Genomic DNA, 20,886 nt, shown 5'->3' on the forward strand with positions numbered 1-20,886 from the left:
ATGGGCTCTTCATTTCATTACGAATTGGGATTGGGCGTAAATCTACTCTAAGTATCGCGGACGGCCTAGTTTTCGCTGCAATAGATCTATGTTAACAGCTTCCTGCCTTCCAGTGAAAACTCTCTAGCGTGGGATGGATGAGGAATCAGAGAAGGCTGCTATTATCGGCTTTGCCGATGACCCGAGTATAGATGTTGCAGCGAAGCACCCAAAAGATGTGAAAGTTTATGCGATGGAGATCGAAAGGGCTATAGGTACTTAATTTGAAAAGGTCGGGTTGACCCTGACGGATGAGAAAGCGGAAGCGGTCTTAACTAGGAACCGTAGAAAGAAAAACACAGTGAAGGTGGAAATCGGTGGATATATGGTTGCCTCTAAGCCGACTATTAAGTATCTGGGGCAATAATTGACGCTAAACTGAGCTTTAGACAACATGTAGAGTATGCATGCCAAAAGGCGTCACTTGCAAGGATTTTGCCGAAATTCAGCGGACCGAAGTACTGTATAAGATTGCTTTTAGCCGAAGTGGTGCGATCTATTCTGCTTTGCGCATCACCTTTTGTGGGCGGAGGCGCTTGCAAACTCTCGGAGAAGGTAACAGACAAATTCGGTTTACAGGCTGATGGCTTTAAGGGTTTGCAGTGCCTGGCGGTAAGGGTTTGCTGTGGCGGTAATGTTGGTGCCGGGCATCTTTCTAGTCGACATTCTGGCGGAGGAAATTAGAATGCAAGTCGTATAGGAGGTGCACAGATCGCAGGAATGCAGTAAGGTCAGAGTCGCATGATCTTTAACAATAAAGATGAGACGAGTCTTCGTAGAGTCGGTGATCGCATCTCATTTCTACCATTAGGGTATGATTTGAGTGGAAACACGAGAACACCGACTACCATATTATCCAATCCTCGCGAGACACAGTGGCTCCTACATGCAGTATTCGCTCCCCTTTGGGCTGGATTCGCCGAACTGTCCTGTGTGCGGTAGCACAGGGGGATAAAGAGAATGTGCTGTTGCGCTGCTCAATGTTCCTGATGGAGAAAGGGAACTTGAATGAGACACTGGGAGGAAGCGTGATCTCAGAAAGTATAGTTGCGGAGATGTTGAAGCCGAACGAGACCTGGCTTACAATTTCCTCCAACAAAACCGCACGGCGGTGCAATATCTAAATGGTGATCCCGCGCCCGCCGAGAATGGAGCAAAGGTATCTTTTAAAGAGTTTCACCTCACCTCCCTCTATGCACAAAAAACAGCTTCTTGCTACAAGCAAAAATTAGCCTCGGCTACCATCAACATAGGCTTTAAATATCTGCAGGACTTCTGATATTCTTCTCAGATTCGAAGCTTCCCTGTTAATTTGCGGTTAAGAGATGACTCCTGAATATATGACTGGCTGATGATGATTGAAGCTTGCTTCCCAGCGGACATAATAAGCCTAGTTACGAAAGCACCAAAACTGGATTATCTGCACAGTTGCATTCAAGCGTTCATATGCTTTGTCTATAAATTTGCCGATAATTATTACATGGTAAAATGGTGGTACCAGGAGCCATAAACAAGAGAGAGAATACACATTCCTGTGGACAAGCCCTAATACAACTTGCCTCGATAGACTTTCGTTCAACGACAACGTGGATCTTTCTCTACTCCGATAAGTGACGAATCCAACTAGAACTAGAAGATCAATTATATGCTATCTTGTTGCGTCACAAATCGCTGTGAACGAGGCCTAATTGAAGGGAGCTTCAATGTCCACGAATGCGCGGTATATATCCTGAATATATAGATCAGGGCTTCCATTCTTTCTAATACTATGGCTTCTGGACCCGCAGATTTCTATCTATAGAGCGAGTTAGATGCTTGCGCAAGTGACACCACTTCACATTAAAAAGTCCAGTCTTTAAGTTTAAGGCTATATGTGGCCTGAGCTGTGATTTTAGATGTTACCTGAGAAGTGCAGCTTTTTTTTTGAAAATTTCCCTTATACTAGTTGTGATCTTCATCTGAGTTGTTTTTAAGGTTTTGTGTAAATCGTGTGCAAATCGGTTTAGCGTCTGTCCGTCTGTCTGTCTGTCTGTCCGTCACACGCATTTTTCTCGGAAACGGTTATAGCGATTGACACCAAATTTGGTAGAAAGATGGAGACTGTAAACGCTCACACATACAGTGAGTTACATCCTTTTACGTCGAATTTAGGGGGGGGGGGGTCCCCATACATGCAAAAGGGGGGTGTAAATTTTTTTTGCATCAAATATACTCATGTGGGATATCAAATTAAAGGTCTCGGTTGGTACTTTTCGAAGCCGGTCTTAGTTTTGACATTTGTTGGAAAGGTGGGGAGTGCAGGGGGTTGAAAGTAACCATTCCTTTAAGGGGGCCATTCTCAGAAACTACCAAACCGAAAAATCTGAAAAAAATCAGGAGGCTGCCACTATATGGTGCCTGGGCTCCGAAATACCTTCCATACTGATATCTATACAAATAAAGTTAATAATAGTATATTACCATAATTTTTAGTAATTGGCTGCAAGACCCCCCTTAAATTCATGTTAGCACCATGAAAGCAATAATATAGGGTATAACATAGAGCATGATCTCACCAAGTTTGGCCGAAATTGCACTATTACTAACAAAGTTATAATACGTCAAAGTTTTCGCTTCCTTGCAAATTCAAGACTATGAATGTCAATATCATCCGAAAGTGGATATTCCCACATAATACATGTATACATGTATATGCATTTATTACATGCTACGTACTAAGAAATACACAAAACCTTTCGTACCTGAAGCGCCCAGCTTCCGGTTTCCCGATTTGTTTTGATCCTGCATTAGTTTGCATGACACCCAATCTGTCTTTCGCGGATCTCAAAATGGAGCGGTTGGGAGTGGTTCCATGTCCACTATGAAATCAATGCGCCTGTTGTTCTCCTCGAATGATTTCTACCATTATCTGACAAACACCCCCGAAGAATTTCTGACCCCTACATGAGGATGGACAATTCCGTAGCCTACATAACGACGAAATCTATGAGTAATACCATGACCGTCAGGTTGTGGATAAAATCCGGCTCAACAGGTTACGGTGGGTGGGCCACTTAATCCGTATGATGAGAGGATTCCGCGAACTGTGTGTCCTCTTCAATGACCTTGAGAGCCGCTAATTATATAATTATAATAAGATGATTTCAAATCACCAGGCTGTTGTAAATGACCCGGTTGCTCCTACTTGCCGAAAGGCGGGTTGTCTTGCTCGGGGGCAATTTTTTTTACTAGATTCAGACTTCCATCAATGAGCTTAGAGTTGCCCTCACTCAAGATCAAAGTACGGAAGTAGTTCGATCTGTGCAGAACCTCTTTCTGCCGAGACAATATTAGATGAAACTGGGGGGAATCTTCTCCATACATATTTTTGCATCTGTAATCTCGACAAAATGGTTGTTAAAGTAGTAAACGATATCTTTGATATTATCCAGTATTTTATTAGTAGTGAAATACTTCAATGCGTTAATGGATACGCGTATGCTGCATTCCGCTGGCGGAGCGAGTTTCTGGTTTTGTCTTCTCGGTTACAATCGTATTAGGCAATTAACAATAGTGGTTGTACAGTTTAATTCATTTTGCATTCGTTATAAAATTAAACGGGTTGATAAAATTATTTCCTTTATTGGCTAAACGTTTGGTAAAAAAAAACCAATACCGTATTTCGGGAATCAACAGAGCGGAGGTTGCTCTAGGAGAAATCTTAAATGATGCACGTGGGAGTTTCATGATTACTATGGTTATACTCATATCGCAAGCAGAGCTTTCTGTGGGCTTAAGGCATTGAGTTGGGTCTCTCAACTTAAGAGTCATACCACCCATTTGCAACAGATGTTTTAAATGCTTGGTCAGTAGTTTAGCCAGCGAAACTCGGATCGTGGCTATAAATACAATCCGAGATACAGTTGGTGACCATCAGAGACTGGACAAATTTTCTAAGTGAAGCTAACATCGATTCCTGGAACGAAACTTTGACGAGCCGGACTACGTGAAAAGTACTTTTGCCAATTAACTACGCGACATTGTCGACTAATTAGTTTAAGAGTAGCTGGTTATAGTAGGTTTTCCTTCAGTTTCGGCACCAAAAATGTATCTATCAAGACCAATTCGCCATTTATACATCGGCCAAAAGGGCCCCCAAAAGTATTCCTCTAAATTGTCTTTGATTTACATTTATATTACTTTGCGATCACTGTGGGTATAGTTTTCATTATCATTCAATTTGAAAAATCTACTATATTTTCCAGCAGCGGATAGAATTTTAGGGTTTATCCTTTTGCCTCGATTGCTAAGGAACTCAGCATCTTCTCATAGGCATGGAGCTTGGTGCTAGGGGGAGTATAGCAAGTGTAAATATGGGTTTTTCTAAAATACGTGCTCACGAGTCCGACCTTTAACTGTTTACTATTTCTTAGAAGATCTTTTCTGTGCATGTCTACACAACCTGTTTACTCCTTCACCCGGGCCTCACCTCCATGATTGAGATTTTGCGTGGTGATTATGATCTCATCGTTAGCTTTCTTGGGAATGATTTGTTGAGGTATGTCATGCGCACATTTGCAGTGATTGAAAATGTTTGTTAAAGTCTCAACCCCGATTTTTGGGAACCTAATTCCCTGCGCCATTTGCTGATAACCAACATTCTCCTGCATAGCATACAGCGCCATAATCCCCGTAAATCCAGCTTTAAGCTCCATCTTTTCTTTATTGTTTGAACCTATTAATGTGCTACTGTATTATATCTTCGGTGAGATTTCCTAATACGTAAAACTGGAAATCCATCCGTCGGGCATTCGACACTCGAGGGGGCGCATCTGATGAGAGATCTGTCAAGTCCGCAAAACCTTTTATTTGATAGTACATGATATCATATAAAACGAACAATACTTATACAGTCAGATTACTATTGGCCACTTCAGTACTTTATTGTCTAATAAATCTTTTCTGAGAGTATCCGGCATATTTGTGGTATTTCATTGACACCATGTTACCACAAATCATTCCTGTAATATCTGAAAGCTTGGAAGGTCGCTCTGACCTCGGTAACCTCGGTGAAATTTATCTTGAGTGTGATCCGCTCCATTGTATCCGTAAGAGTGACGGATTGCTCAAACGATTTGGTGCTTTTAAGAACGTTTACCATATTTTCGTCAGTATCACTTATTCGAGAAGTGTTTCAGAAACGAAATTGTTTTAATACTTATTTTAATACCAACCTAGAGCCCTAGCTCAGTCCTGATAACTAACTTATATAGTCCCACCCCAATCCATAGCAAGCACATCTTTTACCATTTTCTATCCTACATTAAAATCATTTGTAGGTGTAATGCGTTCGTTTTACCAGCGCTTCCTGATCTTTGTAACCATGTTCTATGTACTAAGTGCTTTCATCTTTTAGTTTGCATACATACACGGATTCTCATAATACCAGCTTGAGTACTAATCTCTGGAGAACTTTATACGTCATTACTATTTGCGATGACTACATTTAACATCTTTTACGGAACACACAGATGAGAAGATCTGATCCAGTACACACCATAAAGTACGTTCCTTTGACTGGTACCGAATCCACTTACCTATTCACATAAATCTCGGATTTATTTCATTTCATTCAACTAAAAACAAACTTGTTCAAAAATGTGGCACCGAAATCGCCTTTTCTTAGAAAAGTTGATGACAGTGTTGATGCCTTTTTGAGGTGATTATCCCAGATATTAATTTTTCGGATGATACCTTTCTATATTTGAAGATTCGAAATTTCCGGAGAATCGCAAAATCTTCTTTTGTGTGAAACAATTTCCCAACCCATGCAGTATTCACCTAAAATCTTCAAGGATACCATTCAATGAAAAATTCAAATGGATTCACTGGGCGGATTGGAATCCAATCCAAAATACCAAATGTATCGTTTCGCATTCAAAGAAAGGAATAAGCCTTGAGGATAGCTCCTATCATGATGTGTTCCAAATTTCCTATGAAGTAATTATTTTCGAATGGGTTTCGATTGAACACGTCGCGTGGAATCTTTTTCCGATGCCACACAAGATAAAGTTTTAATGTCTAACCTTTCATGACCATTTTCCAGTATACTTATGAATCCTTTCTATTCCTTTTCAGCTGACCATTCGTGTAACTGATGTGAATGACAATGCGCCGAAATTCGAATTACCCGATTATCAAGCCCATAACGTGGACGAGGACATCCCCCTTGGAACGAGCATATTAAAGGTCAAAGCAATGGATTCGGATTCAGGAGCAAACGCAGAAATTGAATATCTTGTGTCGGACGATCACTTTGCAGTCGACTCCAACGGCAATATTGTGAATAATAAGCAGTTAGATGCGGATAACAATAATGCCTATTATGAATTCATTGTAACGGCCAAGGATAAAGGTGAGCCGTCGAAAACAGGCACGGCAACCGTCCGTGTGTATACGAAAAATAAAAACGACGAGGAGCCTAAATTCTCACAGCAGGTCTACACACCAAACGTGGATGAAAATGCCGGGCCAAATACGCTTGTTACTACGGTGGTAGCTTCTGATAAGGATGGTGACAATGTCCGTTTCGGATTTGTAGGCGGCGGAACGAGCTCCGGTCAATTTGTCATTGAGGATATTACGGGCGTAATTCGATTGCACAGCAAAGCGATTTCATTGGACCGTGACAAGTACGAACTGAACGTGACCGCCATGGATGACGGGTCCTGTTGCGTGAATGGTGAATCGACAATTCATACGTCGACAGCTGTCGTTGTTGTGTTCATTACGGATGTTAATGACAACAAACCTGTATTCAAGGACTGCGGGACGTACTACCCTAAGGTAGAGGAGGGCGCACCTAATGGAAGTCCTGTGATTAAGGTCCAAGCGACAGATGAAGACAAGGGCGTTAACGGACAGGTAAGTGACAAACGGCCGAATTGAATTGAATTTATTGGATTTTATCTCCTAAGGTGGTATAGTTTCATTGTGCTTTGTGGATAACGCCTACGGCATTCATTATTATATTCTTGGCGTTTATTATCCTGCAGTTTTCAGCAATTTCCTTGAGGTGCATCATGGTTAACGTTTGTGTAATGTGACCTTCATATTTAGATGCAAAACGGTTTCTGTGAAGCTATCAAATCTGCTCTAATCCCATTAGCAAATACAAACCATGTTCTCTCAATGCTCATAATTCTATATTATATTCCTGAACCTCAAATGGGTATTAACTTTTAAATTCAGTGCTCATTTTTCTCAGCATAGCGTTCGGTACTCGGATAATATCCACCCGGCAGTATCCAAGCTTGTTGCATATCCCTATAAATTAAGCATACCTCTCCACACTATTGAACCCATATATATATATCTGTATGCAGCTATCTAGATATGTACATAAATCTATTGGAAGCTATCCGACAGCCGACATATGAAGCTACTAACAAAGGCGATACATCGGAGAGCTTCAATTTGTCAATCTTTTACGATAAAAGCATTTGCGTGCTAAGAGATATTGATGGGATTTGTACGACAAGAGTAACAGATAAGCTCAGAACTTACATAGGAGAGTATGTACCACACCAGTTTTGTAAGGAGATACCACTGGTCTTGTTTATTTTAGAAAATAGATAAATTTTTAAGCAGTTTTAGAGGGCTTTTTGTTTAGTTGAGAAGTGTTGGTAAATAATTTATTTTGCGTGGTGTTCTAGGCGAAATAATGTAAAAATAATTACCGCAAAGAGGATTAAAATGTCATTGGGTACTGATTTGAAAATCAGACCAATTTATGAATAAAAGAAATCAACGGTTTATAATAATATAAATTTTCGTCGCTCATATTCTCGAAACAATATTTTGAGTTAGGAGGATGTAAAAATATGACAGTAAAATGTTGGAACGGATGTAGGGGTACAGAGTATTGGAACAGTTACTAAAAGAACTGAATCCCCATATATCTGTTTGGTAGAAGATATGAAGTTATTTTGAAACGTAGAGAAAGCTGGAAAATCGCAAAGGAATGCGTGGCAGGATATATATTGTCCACCGATAGCTTAAAAACAGAACAGGGTTCTGGTGCCGGAGTCCATCTCTATAATAAAAACCAGAAGTGGGCTTTTCCTTTGGAACAATATGCAACGGGTTTTCAGGCTAAAGTGTAAGTGATGGACGATCGCAATCTGCAGCGATAGTCAAGCTGCACTAAGGACGTGAAGTAGTATCACCTCGAAAATCGTTGAGGAATTTAAAAACCGATTCAACTTTTTATCTAGATTCAAACCGGTGGAACTACTCGCAGTATCTGGTCACTGTGTGGTAGAGGAAAATTAAATATCGAATGCCTTTGCAAAAGAGGGCTTAACTTTCTCCAGCCATTACAGTTTCAGTAGCATTGGCTAAGGTTGCCTCCAAAAACTGTGATGAAGCTTTCTATTTTGACAGATATTTCCTGTCAGGAAGTAACAAGCATATTACAAAGTTTATCCTGCCGAAAAGCTAGGAGACCTGCAGTGGTATTGTGGGCATTCTGACTAGCCGTAATTCACTAGTTGGCCGTAAGTTCAGAATAGGAATCGTATAAGATGATACGTGTCCCTCCTGTAATGAGGAACCGGGATCCAGGGAGCATTATTTATTTGAGGGCCCCGCCTATAGAGGCATTAGGCCTCAGATCTCTGGTGGTCTTGTAACTAGAGCAACAAGGGGAGCATCGCATTCATGAACGGGAATCCTGGGATACATAAAGGAATCTCGGATATTCCATTAGCGGTGGTAGTCGAATACAATGGACCACTACGGTCTGAGTGCTCAGAGACTATGCTCCTCCGTCATCTAAAACATACACACATACACACAGCACAAATATAACAATAAAACGAGCCGCTTTTTCCAAAATAGAAGAGTTACCAGCTAGCTTACAGTTCTCTGTCTATAATAATAATCGTTGGCACAACAATCCATATTGGATTAGGGCCTTGAAGTGTGTTAGAGCACTTCATTCAAGACCGTAACGGTACACTACAGTAGACTGTAGGAGGCAATGTGGTCAGCATTGCGCTCGCCCGAGATTTATTACCCTGATTTGACTCAGGTACTCATTCACAGCTGAGTCGACTGGTATCCGACGTCAAATTACGATACAAATCCCACTGCCGCCAGCGAAATTTGAACCGCGACCTTCCGTACGACAGCCTTGTGCTCTAACCACTCAGCTATCCGGACACATCTCTGTCTATAACTGCCCAATATAGCAGAATATCACTATGGGGAGTTTCCCTACTAATTCGTGCTCCTTGGCTACGGACTAAGGATCATAGAACAGAATTGCTCATAGGTTTGAGCCGCGACTAGGCGACTGTCCTGAATATGACATTTTTCCATCTAATACCATTCCCTGAGTATAATTCTATTCCGTCCCAAGTATAGATAGTAACTAGAGAATTACACTTATACTGTAATTGCTGCTTACCAATTTAAATTTGCCGAAAGTAATACGAAGTGTTTTGTCAGTACTATCCTTAGTATAATGCGCCATTCCACTGTGGAGTTAGTATTTCCGGTAAGCGTACCGTATGTATAAGCGTTTTCCGGTCACACCAAGGATAGGTACAATTTCGTGCACTTTGATTTTGACATTCTGTTATGGATGCTGCCTTGAAAGTCATCCCCAATGATCCTTTGTTAGCTTGTGTGAACACGATGGATATAATCATTACTTGGACAGTTCAACAAACAGATAATAGTTCGCCTCTGTCCCCACAGAGAACTTTTCTTGATCAGTGGAGAACAGAATCGAGACTTGGTGTCGAAGGTATGTTTACCTTGGCTTATGTTTATTTTATATGTGCGACGCAGTCAATTATTTTGCGACAACGTTTTGTAATAATGATATCATGATGCCATTCGTAATGGTAATGCTACAATTTTTTGGCCCTCTACATGAGGATGGACGACTCCGCCTACATAACGATGAAACCTATGAGCGATACCATGACCGTCAGGTTGTGGATAAAATCCGGCTCAATAGGTTACGGTGGGCGGGTCACTTAATCCATATGGATGAGGATGATCCAGCCCGGAAAGTCTGTAAGGGCAATATCTATGGTAGAAAAAGAAGAGGAGGCAGACCCTGCCTGAGATGCAATGATGGCGTAGGTCAGGACGCCATACAGCTTTTGGGGATATCGAATTGGTGGACCTCGGTGCAAAACGGGGATGTTGGAGTTCCTTATTAAGGCAGGCCTAGACCGGATGTCGGTTGTTGCGCCATTGATGCTGATGAATGCTACAATTTGTCACCCTAATGAGGAACGGTGGCTCGAAAAGCGATTTTGATGGAACAGTTTCTGTAAAATCTATTCACATGTCTAGTGAGAGGAATTCCGTATTAAATGCTTTGCAGAAGAAACTGTAACAAAGCTGCACCGTATGCCACTTTAATCTTAAATTATCGTAAAAAGCAGGTTGCAGACTTGCTGCTGTTATACTTTTCTGAAAATGAATTTGATGACTCCCTTGGCAAGGTAAACGGTGAAGATACTAGGATATTAGATTGCATCAATAACGTATGGTCTCACAAGGATGTTCAAAACACACTTGTTAGTCAAGCAGTACGTATCACAGGTTCCTAATTTCTAGGAAGAATACGGTAAACTACATATTTCTCATTACCAGAGATCAATCCAAGTTTAACTATCTTACTAATCTATCCGAACATTGCGCCTTGTGGGGTAATATGAAACCTTCAAGGTAAGGATTCTGATTGCCTCCACGCCTTTAAAGGAAGTCAAAATTCAACGCGTTCTACAAATTTGCAATATAGGGACAAAAATAAGATGATTTATTAACAACTTTCGAAAATGTGGGGTGAATCAAATCTTGATTTTGTATACCAACCAATTTTTATCGAGTTTCCAGTGAAACTCCAATACATCTTAGTCGCAGACGAGACCGTATCCTGGTTACGCTCGTCAAAATAATTCAGTGAGATGACGTCATGCTGGCACCGTTGAAATGTCGGTAATGGCAGGCTCTCAGAAAAAGTCGAGCTCGGGAATAAGATGGTACTCCATTAGAAGGCCCAAAATTTCCGGCATTAAGCACGCTTGGTCCATTCCCAACATCGTCCTGAATAATCTAATCCTTATTGATATGAGAGCGACGGAATTCGCTACGACCACAATATTTTTTTTTTTGAAAGTCATAAAGTGCGCCAAACCATCTACTTGGCTGTCCCAACAATCAGAGTTGGAAAACTGGAGCTACTGAGTTGGGCAAGAATCATTTTGTTATGCTAAAGTTTCGTTCTTGAATTTTTTATCGAAGTCTTAGCTGGGTCATATTCCCGGCTTGGTACCTATGCAGAAAAGTTTCTCTTAGTTGATCTGAGGTTCAAACATGTTGTTTCTTGTGTTTTCACAACTGTAAATATCCTACACTTTAAGTTAAAGTTGCTCGTGGCTCCAGGGAAAAGGGATTTATTGATCGCATGAAAACCCTCCTCTCAAACAGACGTTAAATATCCCGGTTACCACATCGATTCACAAGGAACTGGACACCTACCTAACCTCTTTGAAACGAGGATTGTTAAACGCCGCAAAACGTTGCAGAAGAAATGCGAAGTCACGAAGGCACTTAACCTGGAATCACGGAAATAAAATTGGGATATTGTGCAGTCCGTTATTGATAAATTATGTAACCCTATTTCCCTCGGTGGGGTTTAGGTGGCCAACCCTTTCCCTGGTCTTTACTGCAGTAGGGAAGTAAAGGAAAATTTCACTTATTAAATCCTGTCCAGCTGTATAGTTCGTAGGCTTGCTCATATTGGGCTATGTCTTCGTTTGCTCCATACGATAGCGAGACTTTAGCTTAGACGACCCAATAGTGAACACTAACGCTTTTAGCAATTGATACACATAAATAGCTAACACCTTTGCTTAAAAACGACCGACCTTGTTCGTTTTGAAACAGTGGTAAAGATCACAGTGGCGAAATTTACTATGACTTCATAATTCTTCCCCATTCTTCTAATTGGTGCAGGTTTTCGTAAAGTTAAATTTTGCTATGATACAACTTAACAAATTTTTCGGGTCGTAAATAACAGCAGGACATTGTTGTGTCCATAAGTCTAATCTGGCAAACATTCAGACTCGTTCAGTCGAGTTTACTATCATATGTTTGATGTGGTAGTTGAAACATTCAGAGCTTCTGTTGGGCATGACCAAAAAGCACTCACTTTATTAAAGTTCATCCTTTTGTTAGTGCAGGTCATTCAGTGGGGGTGAACTAAAGACTGCCAGGCGCTATGTCCGTTTTGTTTGGATTAACACTGGAGATGCAGTTTGCAGCCAACGAACGCATATTCTGCAAGTTTCTCGGCTTTTCCCTTTGCGAATATCACAATAAAGAATTCGTCAATGTTTTCCATTGAATCTGGACGTTTGGCATATCAATAAACGTGATACCGAAAGTCCGGACAATGTCTGTCCCTAACATCAAGGGACTAATCACCAGAAAGTGTAGTCAATGTAGTCAATATCAGCATCGATCGCTTTAAGGAGGTTTTTACCGAATCCGTAGACGGCACGCCACCTTGAACAAGCATCACTCGACCATCAGTAACCCCAGCTCAATTTCGAACTTTATCCATACCGAGGACAACTAGTAGACCGACAAAACGGGACACTGGAGAAAACATAACTGAAATCGCGTGGCCTGCACTTTAAAGTGCGCCTTGATAAATATGTCTGTCATTCCTAATCGCACCAGTGATCAGCCTCGAGCTCGCAATCCACCAAGAAGAGCACATAGACCAAATATTTTTTTGAAGGAAGTTTTCCGTCCTCAAATTCCATAAACCTTGGTTATGTGGGTTATGTAGGAAGATAAGAAAACATCTCATTCTTATGCACCTCATCATCTGACCGCTTTGCTGAAGGCTGTAAACTTTTTCGGCTTAGATAGGGAATTTTGAAAGCAACTCACTCCTTCTTTGGTCTTGGGCGAATACCCGGTTTCGTTCGCTAAGGCAGACGCATATTCATCAGACACTGCCTCTGCTCCGCCCGAAGCAGCGTAATCGATAGCAGCTACGGATGTTATTTGCTCCGTATATATCAATTCAAAAACCCCACATAGGTATGGATTATATTGACTGAAAAAGGTTGGCCTGCAACCTTGGCTGTTCTGACAACTACGGTTTTTTAAGAAGAGTTGTCTTTTTCAGAAAGGAGTGCTCAGTGATACTGCTCGCCTTCCTTTTTATCACTTGTCAATGCCGCACTCAAACATTCTGTCTGTTCGCGACATTCTTGTAATTTCGACGAAAGTAGATTATTTAGATGATTCCATCATACTTTACGCACTACAAGCCCTCAAATCTCTGAATTTGTCTCCGTTCTCATTGGAGGTTCATTGAACTTGGGCAGTATCATTTTGTTTTCACTAAGGACCTCAAAAGTTTTGATGAATAAGTTGGATGTACTTTCCGCTGCTGTTTTCAAAGTGTTTCCTCATCTTATTAACTGCTTTCTCTCCCACGTCCAGACAATGCTACCGAATTGATATTCGCTGGTGGTCTTCACAGTTTCTTTCCTCAGTAGACAATTATGCTAAGATAAAATCTACAAAACAATCCTTTGCTGTTTTCTGAAAACAACTGAAAAGGTGGAAAGATATATAGTATTATCCAAACCCATTAGCTGGCCCATACATTTAATTACTTCGACCATACATCACTTTTCGCGGTAGTGGATTCTATATGAGATAACTTCCCTAAAATATCAAATTTTATAGTTTCCACATTATCTTTTATTGTTTTGCTAATCTGATTCACTCGAAAGTGAAAAGCATCTGTAATAAATCTTCTTGTGCCTTCATAGTTTGCCGACAGATACGAGACCACGTCAACAGATTCAAATGTTGCAATATATCAAATCTGCGTATCTTGTGACGGTAACAAGATACTCTTGAATGACAGTAGTGCCATAAATATTTTACTAATGGGCTTCAGTGTCTGCGCGGTATCGGAAAAAATGACGTATCTTAAGTGTTTTATTCAAATCTGTTCATTTGAATTTGGGGGGATTATTTGAATGACTAATTTTAGGGTTTACTTTGTTTTAAATGGTTCCGGATTGAGTTTAGACATTCAGGAAATACTCGAATAGTATTCATAAATAGGAGGTAGATTGAAATTAAGTGGTGAACTGTGTACCTGCATGACTAGCTGGGCTTTCCCTATATAAACTTCTAGAAGGGTTTAATGAAATGCTTCAAAACAGGTAACGCATTTTGGGGTTCTGCGTTCAAGGGTTCTGGAGCAGGGAAATCTGGACTCCTGGTAAAAATTATGCGTGAGGTCTAGCACAGCGGTGAAAATTAAGCGCCCCTATTATCCATTCATCTCATTGATTTCCGGGCTCCCGAGAACTCCAAACCCAGAAACAATCCCTCTCTCTCCCTAGACTTTTCTTGTGGCTGCAGAACTCGGAGTTGTAGGTCGTGGTGCAGAAGAAAATTGCATAGTTGCATAAAGCGTCTTATTCAAGAGATTGGAGAATTCAATGATACAGAAGGAGCCTACATTGCTTTTACACTAGACGTTTGTGGGTTGTTGAGTTCGTCATGCATTCGGGTGGAACTAGGGATTAGGCTTAGCTCACTGGGAAGGTATCAAAGTAATCTATAGACGCTGACGATTCTCGATCTTAAAAACGTGATCCTTAATTTTCTTGGGAACCCTGTGAGATCTTTCGTAAGGAGGCTCCAACGGCTCCTTGATCTTGTCCTTTGGCATTTTGGTGGTGATTAGTCGGATCCAACATTGTGCATACATTGATAGAATGGGCGAAATGAATCATTAATTGTGTATTTACGAGCCTTTGATAGTTACCATTTATTGTGATACTTCGGTATTAGATGTAACCTGTAAATTATTGTGATGAAGAACGCTGCATCAGTCGATACCTTAACCCCTTCCCGCGGGGGTCGATGAAAATCAAGAGTAATTCAGGATCTAGGCTCAACAGCATTATCTCAAAATTGTCAATATTTATCTTTAGAAAGCTTAGGGATGTCGATTATGATTCCTTACTATAATGATGAGACAACTTTTGGCGGATATACGTTCCTTCATTGCCTCAATATGACCCAACTCCCGAATGAATTCGAGTGTTTGTCCCCATTGTAGGATTGGACCTGCTTTCGGTTTTCTTGTGGGTAAACACCAAAGCGAGCGTGACTTCGGACGGTCTCAACGAAGCTATTTAAGCTGGATCTAAAGTGCGCTGAGCTGAACAATTTTACTCTACCTTTGCATTCCAGTTTCTAAAGAACAAGTTGATGCAGAGTTTGAAAAGGTGCGCCTTGAGTCTTGAAGACTCTCTGTCATTCTGTTCGGTGGGTATACTATTCCTTCGAGATCCCAGTTTTCTTGTGCAGTGAGAACTTAATGCATTTGCTTGAGAAATTGTGCAGTTGAGAACTATCTTACTGATGGTGGGTTTTTTAAAGTTCACAAAGCACGCTTGATTTCTTACGGAATATCGTGTATAATACAGTGGAATTTCGATAATTCGTATGTCGATTATTCAAATTTGCCAGAAAAGGCTAATTCTTTTGAAGGTCCTTAGAATCAATTTTTTTTTTTTTTTGCACTCCCTATAGTTGGTAATCTCGATATTTCGTACCAAATCGTCAGCCACTTGATGACCGCCTTTTGCGTCCGACGCCAGCATTCCATTGGACTGCGGATGGTACGCTATAGTCCACTGGCGTTTGAATCCAAGGAGCTTTCCAAGCTCTGAAAAGAGAGTAAATTCGAATTGCATTCCCTTGTCAGCGATGATTATGGCGAGAACACCAAAGCGCGGAATCCACTCCCGACAGAGGTCGTCAACATATGACTGTGCTGTAATGTCCTTCAAAGATATTGACTCAGGCCACCGCAAAGACGGATCAACGATCGTGTGGCGAGGTGTATGTTTACTAGGGAATACACCTACTTCCTTTTCAGATGCCTAGTGATTTTACACTTCTGGCATGCAATGCACCCTTTGCACGGGGTGCGTAAAAGCATGCACCGAGCGAACCACTTTCTTACGAGAAGTGGCCAGAATATATGTTTGACCATCTTTGGCAGCAGAAACCTTCCTATCGCTTACACCTTGTCTGGATCGGGTTGTGTGTTGTCAGGGTCAATGGAATAGCCTAGAAATTTCATCTGTGGCTGTAGAAATCTGTCCTTTTCAACGGTAACAGGCCATTATCAAGGAGGCGTAGAAAAATCCACTCGAAAAGTGCCGAATGCCCGGACTCGGTGGAAAATGCGACCAGAATGGCATCCAATTAGACGAGGCAGAAGTCCAAGGTCTATTTTCTTAGGAGGTTAGGTGCGGCACCATTTTCCAAAGGTCTTTAAATGTGGCTGTAATATCCTCAGCAATGGCGAAAGAAGTTGTGATGATTTGCAGTGGATTGAAAGAGAACAAAGCCCCTTGACGGTATGGCGCACAAAGCTCTTAAGCTGGCAGTTAAGTCAAGGACGGATACATTTATGCAGTTGTTTGAAACATCATCATTATCAACGGCGCAACAACCGGTCTAGGCTTGCCTTAATAAGGAACTCCAGACATCCCGGTTTTGCGCCGAGGTCCTCCAATTCGATATCACAAAAAGCTGTCTGGCGTCCTGACTTACGCCATCGTTCCATCTTAGTCAGGGTCTGCCTCGTCTTCTTTTTCTACTATAGATATTGCCCCTATAGACTTTCCGGGCTGGATCATCCTCATCCATACGGATTAAGTGACCCGCCCACCGAGTTTGGCTAAAAATGCAATTGACAGAAAGGGTAGTACTATTATTGCCCAGTAATTACGCTTGATATGCAAAGTGCATTCAACTCGGCCTATTGAAACCTTATAAGTTGGTCTGTGACGACAATTGATGTACTTGTCGACACATATAGCGAACCTAGAGAATACATTGTCTCCGCGGGTGTTCCATAGGGCTCTGTATTAGAGTCATGAATATGGGGCGTCATATATAACATTGTTCTCAATGTGTCATTCGCTAGGGAGGCCAGGGATGACATAGCGGTGATTGTTGTTGCAAAAGAATTGCGCGGCCTACGTGGTAGCCGGAAGGATACTGATCCACATTTTGACCGATGAGATGACCCGCATGAAAACCGAAACGTAGAAAACGATCAGCAGGTCGCAACTATTGTAGGAAAAGTTGGAAAAGTAGAAATGAACTTATAGATTGATTCCTAGCATCAAGGTATGGATGCAGAGAATCCATGATGAAGTGAACTATGATCCCACGCAGTTCCTCCCGAGACTTGCATAGGGTTAGTTCACCTAATCGTTCCAATTGTCCCTTATTTGCAGGGTAAAGAAACAGTCTAGAGGAGACATTAAGAAAAAGAGTAGCATCGGAAAGCCTCATGGTGAAATGGATTCAGTGCAGGTTAGGAGAGGCAGAGGAGGCGAAAAGGCGCGATTGCGAATGCAACCGATCGGCGAAGGAAGAAGAAGATACTATTCGTTCGGAATAACTGTCCAGTTGATTCTCCAGTAGCCATTGCGTTCCCTCCAGCATTTCATCTATTCACAGAATTTGGCAGCACTAAGGACTCACAGGACACCTTTATATTCGCCTATTAATTTTTTTTCCTGTAAAAAGTAATTGGTCAGTTTCAAAGGCATCCAATACTATGTGGAAACATAAATAAAACTACTTAAAAGATATCCCAATAAAGAAGTCAATTATCGTTCTACTGGCAAAATAATACGAGCATAATATATTACGTATCTTTACGTTTCCTTGCATCCAATTGTTTGCAACTAACTTAAGTTTAGGGATTAGGAATACATCCATGTTTCGAAAAAGTTTTTAATAACTATTTCCGTTGCTAGTTTCACTATAGGAAACTTTTGTACTGCAATGAAAAGAGGATCACATCCGTATACACATATTGTGTAAATCTGTATAGTATTATCTGTATGTAGAGCACATCCCTAAATCCGGATTCAGAACATCTGTGCTCCCCAGACAAACTCTACATCCGTATTCTTTTCCACTAACTTACATATTGTATGTATCTGTACTGCTGAAGTTTTATCTGAACACGAAACTACATCAAATTGCGAATTTATACCCATGCATATAAAGTAAATACAAAGACTGCGAAACTTGAGGAAATTTCGAAAATCCTGAAAAGATACGTAAGCATAGCTACCACATTTAGGATATGTTCTGTCAACCGATTTTAATTGTAGACAAGCTATCAACTTCGTCAGGCAGGATAATAATAAGAAAAGTTAATTAGTTTGCATTCGTTCGCGAAAAGCCAAGTTGAAATGAATATTTCAGCATTTGCGAGTATATGAACATGTGTGGTGGAGCTAAAGATAATTTCAGTGGTTTCCTCGTGAAGGAATCACTGACACGTAAAATTATGCTCAGAAATAACTTTACTGATTTCACAATTAAACTGAGCTCAGATTCAACTTTCTCCATTCCAACTCCTTTATTGAAAGACGAAATATCTATTTAATGAGCAACTGCTGAGTATTTATTAAAGAAATATTTTTTTAGCGTATAAAAGTTGTAAATTTATGGTAACTACATATTTAGATGAGTCTCGAATTAAGACTTCTTGGTAAAAAAATAACTAAATACCATACAATATAAGAACGCCATAACACCTGAAACATAATATTTTTCATCCGTTTATATTTACATATAATTTACCATTCATATAAATTCCTGCCACTCCATTTCGTATCTTTAAAGCATAGCCTATAACAGTCACACGTTTGGATATCGCCCATTGCAAATAAATCTGGATATTTTATATATTTTATCAGAACTCAAGGCTTTCCTTGCTAACTTTTATCGCGCGATCGAAAGTGCCGCTTATCTGGCATTACCAATTTATAGTAATTGCCGTAAATAGAGTTCTTAACGCAATTATGTAGTTGCTCATCGCCAAGTGAAAACGAAGCGCAAGACTTTAATTACTCAAGCAATTAATTCAATATTCAATTGGAGAACGAAAATTACTAATGGGTCTTAGTCATACCAACTAATTACACTCTTTACTGCTTTAATTGTTCGGTTAGAGTATGTAAATGTTGTTGGATGGCAGAGGTATGCACATATGAATGTTTTAGGGCTAAAAATGTTTGCTTAGCAAGGCTAGCCTCCAATGAAGGTTAGGAATGCAATGATGTGGATGTCTGTCTTTTGGACGAAATCTGGTCGGCCTTTTACCTTTGGCTGTTACAGTATGTCATGTTGGGTAAATTTATCAAATACGTGTGTATGTTATCGTACCATTAATTTCGAAGGAACGTTCCAAGTTGTAAATGTCAAACCCATGATGCGTTTTTAATTGGTGGCCCCAAGTTAACTGTTTTAGGAGATAAAATATATGTTTATCGTTGCTAATTACCTCTAAATGGGGCATAGTGCGTCAACCACGCCTATGTGGCGTCGAAATAGATTTCAGCTCCTTCCAGAGAAGCTAGCTAACCTGGGAGAGTGGGTTATATTGTACAGTAAAGCTTGCAATGCGACCTATCGATTTCGGCTTTCCGACCAGGACGTCCACAGGTATCGTTGGAAATGGGATTGGACCAGAGGACACCGCATAGACAAACACTGTCGAAAGCTTGCAGCTTTCGGATAAAATGGACGGTCACTTTCTAAATGCTGCGCCCAGAGAAAGATGTTTTGCATTTCTGCACTTCAGATAAAACCGCGATATAGCGCTGTTAGTGCATCAAACGACATGCACTTGAAAGCCCCTACCGGCAAATATATATATATAGATATCCAAAGTGATCAAAATCCTGTAAGTTATCCTCATTAACGCGAATCCATTTGGCCAGCATTCATCGTTCGGTGAGAAAGCAAGCAAGTCATGGGCGCAGTGGAGATGTTTGAGGAAAGACGTCATGATCTATTGAGCAGGACCACATGGAGAAGTAATGATATCGGTAACAGTTTACAATCCTGTCGGACCCCTCTTTGAACGGTAATTCTATCTGAGATTACATCTCGAGGGAGCGAGGATTGACTGCTAGAACGGAACTGCAATCTTTTCTTCTTTTTCTTTGACTTTGGTTGAGGAGCGGGGTCGGCTCGTCTCGATCGACTGCACTATTTCGTTAGATCATAGGTCTGATCCGGATGGAGTCGAGACGTTCTCAAATCACGAGCGCATCAAGCCGTGGTTGAGCTCAAGTTAGCGCACTCTTTTCTAGATCTAGAATTCCTATGTGTAAAGAGCGATGCTCCACATAGTGCTTTTGCTTCAGTAACCGCGCAGCGTGTATTTCGTCAGTAGTTGCGCAGATCTTGGCAAACTCGGTTTAGTTCACTATTATTTGAACGATCTGGCGAATACAGTTGTCAAAGCGACGTAGCAATCAGATCGGGCGGTAATTTAAACCTTCTATCAGATGGTGTTCTACCTTTCTCCAAAACAATACCCTCCCCCCGTACTTGTCATTAACACAACAGAAGTGTTTGGTATCCTGCGTGCATCGGTGTCATCCTGCCAGTTGTCCAGTTTATTATATAGATATTTGTCTCCCCCTTTACATTCTGCTCTTGGATCCTCATTTGTATATTGTCCTTCCAAAGCCTTGGCTGTTGAACTTCTCACCAAGCTTGGTGGCTCCCATGGTTGCATTGACCCCAGTGTGGGTCGTATTTTTATCTTGATTTGACCTTCGTAATTCTCAGCAATAGCATAAGTGATGCTATTTCTTCAATTTTCTCATGAAATTGCCACCATTTCGAATCGAGTGCGTTCCTCATATTGTTTTAACGGTGGCGTGATCGGTCTCATGG

General features: G+C 40.9%; 1 protein-coding gene across 7 annotated transcripts in view; it reads left to right on the forward strand.

Moving 5' to 3' along the window:
- LOC119647833 (neural-cadherin) overlaps nt 1-20,886 on the forward strand; it is a 1,165,868-nt gene that overhangs the window by 268,689 nt on the left and 876,293 nt on the right. For all 7 annotated transcript variants that reach the window (XM_038049090.1, XM_038049099.1, XM_038049114.1 and 4 more), the window contains exon 5: nt 6,157-6,942. In XM_038049090.1, coding sequence (XP_037905018.1) covers nt 6,157-6,942 — 786 coding nt within the window. The remainder of the gene's footprint in view (nt 1-6,156; nt 6,943-20,886) is intronic.

The sequence above is a fragment of the Hermetia illucens genome, chromosome 1, assembly GCF_905115235.1.
Source record: "Hermetia illucens chromosome 1, iHerIll2.2.curated.20191125, whole genome shotgun sequence".
Lineage (NCBI taxonomy): Eukaryota > Metazoa > Arthropoda > Insecta > Diptera > Stratiomyidae > Hermetia > Hermetia illucens.